The sequence below is a fragment of the Chlorella variabilis genome (assembly GCF_000147415.1).
Source record: "Chlorella variabilis unplaced genomic scaffold CHLNCscaffold_3, whole genome shotgun sequence".
Lineage (NCBI taxonomy): Eukaryota > Viridiplantae > Chlorophyta > Trebouxiophyceae > Chlorellales > Chlorellaceae > Chlorella > Chlorella variabilis.
The window spans coordinates 288755-293402 of record NW_005435085.1 but is presented as its reverse complement, the minus strand read 5'-3'; the positions used below and the strand labels follow the sequence as shown (position 1 = coordinate 293402).

General features: G+C 68.8%; 3 protein-coding genes across 3 annotated transcripts in view; all 3 read right to left on the bottom strand.

The window, feature by feature from the left end:
* Positions 1-582, bottom strand: part of CHLNCDRAFT_16619 (hypothetical protein) — a gene marked incomplete at both ends in the record, with an annotated part of 2513 nt that extends 1931 nt beyond the window's left edge. The window contains 2 exons of the mRNA XM_005850459.1: positions 20-193; positions 346-582. Coding sequence (XP_005850521.1) covers positions 20-193; positions 346-582 — 411 coding nt within the window. The remainder of the gene's footprint in view (positions 1-19; positions 194-345) is intronic.
* Positions 583-1153: 571 nt separating this feature from the next.
* Positions 1154-2316, bottom strand: CHLNCDRAFT_140367 (hypothetical protein; the record flags this gene model as incomplete). The annotated part of the gene is made up of 3 exons (XM_005850458.1): positions 1154-1891; positions 2024-2171; positions 2273-2316. The coding sequence occupies 3 exons, from the start codon at positions 2314-2316 to the stop codon at positions 1154-1156; spliced, it is 930 nt and encodes a 309-aa protein (XP_005850520.1).
* Positions 2317-2792: 476 nt separating this feature from the next.
* On the bottom strand, positions 2793-4074 carry CHLNCDRAFT_140366 (hypothetical protein; the record flags this gene model as incomplete). The annotated part of the gene is made up of 4 exons (XM_005850457.1): positions 2793-3045; positions 3240-3414; positions 3604-3700; positions 3859-4074. The coding sequence occupies 4 exons, from the start codon at positions 4072-4074 to the stop codon at positions 2793-2795; spliced, it is 741 nt and encodes a 246-aa protein (XP_005850519.1).
* Positions 4075-4648: the final 574 nt, after the last annotated feature.

The window sequence follows — 4648 nt, the reverse complement described above, 5'->3', positions numbered from 1 at the left end:
ATCCCAGCCAGGCGACGACCGCGCCGCCGCCCAGCGCGCCGCCCGCCAGCGTCTGTGCCATCTGGTGGATGGCGGCGCCGCCCAGCCACGTGTTGAGGCCAAACCAGCACGCCGCCACGCAGCCGCGCAGCACCGCCGGCAGGATGGCGCCGCGGATGCCGAAGCTGCTCCGGGCCAGCACCGGGAAGGGGACCTGCGGGGGGCGATGACGGGGGCGGGGGCAGCGTGAGCCAGCATGCGGCGTGAGCCTGCTGCAGCAGGCCGGCCTCCCGAGCCGTCGGCAGCAGCGGAAGGGCGGCGGAGCAGCGAAAGGTCCACGAGCGTGGCACCCCGCCGCTCACCCACCCCGTACTTGACGCCTGCGTGGCCCATGAGCACCATGGGGGCCAGCACGATTGTGTTGGCCAGCAGCACGCAGAGGATGCCCTCCTGCCACGACATGCCCAGGTCAACCAGCCCGCCCGCCAGGAACCAGGAGGACACAGACACCACCAGGCCCACCCACAGCGCCGCCATGTCCCAGGCTGAGAAGGTGCGCTGCGCGGGCGGCACGGGGGACAGGTCGGGGCTGTGCAGCAGCGGGGAGGGCGCCAGCGGCGCGCGCGCCTCGATGCCGTCGTGCAGCCAGCCGGCGCCGCCGCCTGCCGCTGCTGCCGAGACTGGCATGGCAGTGTGGCGGGCACGGTGGTGGCGCCGCGATGTGCCGGCTGGCTGCACAGCTGTACGGAGTCTGTACTGGCGGGGCCACACGCCCCCTGCTGGCCGCGCCTCGGCGGCGGCATGGCGCCGCTTATGCAGAGGTACTGGATGGGCCTGTGCTGCTGGTAGCAGGAAGCTGGCGCTCATTGCAGTACAGCCTGCTACGCTGGGGCAATGCTGCTGACGCTGGGCGATCGAGCGATCGAGCGATCAGGCACAGGTGGGGTCCTCCTGCCTGGAGCCTGGAAACAGTGTTGTTGTGATGCGCCAGCGATCCGCGCACTCGCAAGCAAGTTTGCCTCAGCGAGCAACAAATTGTGCGACCCCGCCACCTGGCGGGCAGCACTCCCGTCATCGCCCCACACCCCACCTTTCTACTCGACTATTGACATCGCCTCGCACTACCTTGTTGCTGTGTTGCACACTGGCCAGCGCATGCGCACATTTGTTAACATTACACCTGTATCAAGCCTGCCTGCGCCAGCGCCGCCCGGAGGTCCCCCACGCAGTGCGCCACCGCCTCCAGCTGTGCCAGCGGGCTGGCCTCGTTGCGGGGCCGCGCCACCCGGCTGCGCTGCAGGCACCGCTGGTACAGGTTGCCCGCCGCCGCCAGCACCTGCGACAGCTCCAGCTGCCGGTCTGCCGCCGCGCGGCGCCCATACTCTGCCGCCGCCTCCTGCGCCGCCGCCTCTGCCGCCGCCGCCTCCGACTCCTTCTTCAGCGCCGCCAGCCGGTTGTTGAGGCCCAAGATCTCGCTGGCCATGGCCTTGGCGTAGGCAGCCGTGGCGCCGCGCACGCGCTCCGCCTCTGCCGCACACGACGCCTGCTGCTGCCGCAGGTCGGCGTTTGCGGCGAGCAGCGTGGCATGGCGCGCCAGGATGTCGCCTGCCTCCTGGAACCCCGCCTCCCCCGCCTCCACCACGCTCTGCAGGTACTGCTGGTACTTGGCCACCCTGGCCAGCGCCGCCGCCATGCCCTCCCGCTGCACCTTGCATGCCTCCGCCTCGCCGTGCAGCTGCGCAATCTCGGCCTCGCGCTCCCCACGCAGCCGCGCCTCGTCCGCCGCTCTGCGGTTGGCCTTGGCCCGCTTGGCGTCGTTGTCCTGCAGGAAGCGGGTGAAGCGCAGCAGCGACTCCTGCAGCTCCAGGTCCCGCCGCTTCAGCGCCTCCTCCCGCTGCCGGAAGGCCACCTCCTGCAGGGCGTGAGTGTCAATTGGAAGGCAGGAAGCCGGCGGTTGGGGAGGAGCGGCGGCACATGTGGGTGTCGATGGCCGCTCCGATGGCTCTGCGCCCCCCTCTGCGCCGGGCTGCTATCAATGATGCACCCGGGCATATGCCCCTCCACCTGCCTGCGTGGCATACTGCTGCTTGGCGGCCTCCAGCGCCTCATCAGCCTCAAACTGCTGCCGCCGCTTCTCCAGCAGTCGCGTCGCTGGCGTCACCTCGGGCAGCAAGAGCTGGGAGGGCGCAATCCTGCGGGCGGGAAGGCACACGCTTGCTGCTGTTGGAGCGGCCTCCGGGCTGAGAGGAGCGAGGGGTAGGAGATGAGCACACTCGGGAGGAACACCCCTCACTTTGGCAGCTGCTGCCCGGACTGGGCGGTATGTGGGCGCTCCATGATCTGGCTGGAATGCTGCGAGCTTCAGTCGCGACACCTCCGGCACCTTGCCGACACCCTGGTTTGACCAGCGCCTGACCTGCCTCCTACCAGCGGCGCCTAAATGCCCAGAGGTTACAGAGAGTAGTAACGATAACGAAAGACAGAACAGGACGGCGGAGAAGTACAGGCGGGACGCCTGCCGGGGCGACGGCGGGCGGCAGGGTATGGTGGGAAGGCGCATTGGGGCGGGCAGCTGGCAGCAGAGAAGAGACTACAAATTCAAGTTGTTCCTCAATCGGATGGTGTTTGGCTATCTATGGGGTGGCAAAACTCGTGGCCATGGCCAGCGTAGGCTCATTTGGGGGGGTCTGCCCTCAGCGGCAAGACTCCATTGCATTCGGCGCGGCTGGGCGCTGTGCATCACACCAATGCGCAGGGCAGGAAAACGGTTGGGCGCCAGCGCTGCTCCCCACTTGTCATGTCTTCTGGGCCACTCACACCGACAGCAGCGCATCCATGTCATCAGCCTCCTCCTCCTCCTCGCTGGCAGCCGCCGGCGCCGCCGCCTCTGCGCTCTCCGCCAGCTTGGCGGCCGCCTCCTCCTTGGCGGTACGCCCGTACACGTCGATGGACAGGTCCTGCTTGATGTTGTCGTCATCGTTCACGATGTTGTCCGCATTCAGCACCCGCTTGTCTGCTGTGGAGTAGTTGAAGTTGCTCTTCAGCTGGCCCAGGGGCACAATGTCGCTGCGAGGAAGGGCGGGGGGAGGGGTGAGGGGGACGGCGGGGGGTGACGGGGAGAGGCACCAAGCAGGGTGGTGCAGGAAGCAAGCAAGGAGTCGGCAGGCGGCGATGATGTGCGTGGCAGCAAGCAGCATCTCCACCCCCCGATCCGCCGCGCTGGCGCGTGGCAGGGCAGCCAGGCGGAGGGCGGCACTCACAGCAGGTTGTCCATGGCATGGGGGCGCATCCAGGTGCGCGCGCACGCGTCGCACCGCGTCTCGTAATCCTCACAAAACGTACCCTCAGCAAACTCGGCGGGGTAGGCGGCCTTGCTGCGCTGCAGCGCCTCCTCCAGCCGCAGGCTGAACACGTGCGTGAACGAGGTGCGCGCGCCTGCGGCGGCGGCGGCGGGGGCGGGGGGTGAGGGATCAGGGACGGCCTGGGGAGGCTGTGGGTTGCTCATGTTCCAGGGACCAGGACATGGGGGCATATGGGAGGAGGGCATCCAGGCACGATCCGCATGCTGCCACAATGTTTAGGCCGGGCTGCCCACCCTGCGCCCGCTGCGACCGGCGCACCCACCCTTTGCCATGCACTCGAGGCTGTTGGCGGTAATGGGCTCGATAATGAACTTGTCGGCCAGCTTGCCGTCCTCCTTGACGTAGCAATGGCACAGGCCCTGCACGCGGCAGGCAGCGGGGGCCGGGTGGAGGCACGAGCGGGTGTGGTGTGCGGCACTGGTGCGGGCGGCAGCTGGGCGGGGGCGTGGGGCAGCAGGCTGGCAGCAGGCTGGCAGCAGGCCAAGCACACAAGCGATCCCAACTGCCCAACACGCACCACGGTGAGGTAGGCGTCCTTGGGGGTGGCCCACTCAGAGCCGTAGACAGCGGTGGAGGCGTGCACCGCCAGGCGGCGCCGCGCCGCAGGACGCCGCTGCTGCTGCTGCACCTGCTGCCGCGCCACGCCGGGCTGCGCCCGCTGCGGCCGGGCTGCTGCAGTGCTGCGCAGGCAGGCGACGGCCTGCTGCCGGCAAGAAGCCGCCGCGACGTGCATGGTTGGGGGGCACTGGGACAGGGCTGCAAGTTGCAAGCTGTTGTGTTCTGGGTGAGCTTTGCTGCACTCCGAATACAGGAAACAGGCGGGGGAGCGAGATTGCCAGCACCTCTGAAGGGCTTCATCAGGATAGACCCATGACGGGCCCCCCCACCCCGCCGTTTTTCGCCTCCCTGATCCTACCCGCACTGCCAGAGGGTGTTGCCAGGGCTCACCGAACAGCCGCCAGCCATGTCGCAGCTGGGTTCTGTTTCCCAAGCTGCATTTAAGCCCCTGCAGCGGGTGGCCCGCAGCAGCAGGCGCAGCACCAGCACTCGGTGCCAGCAACAGGACCCGCTGCTGCTCCGGGTGGCGCGCGGAGAAGGTGGGGGCTGGCGGCAGGCGGTGGTGGCCGTGGCGGCGGCGGAATCGCTGCCCCTCTGCCGCAAATGCTTTGCTGCCAATCGCAGGGCAGGGCCCTGCGATTGCCAGCACTGTGTGACATGCGGCGCGCCCCGAGTTTGGAAGCGCCGCAGCGCGCCACACACCTCGCTGACCCCATCCACCCGCCCCCACCCCCGTCCCCATTCTGCTC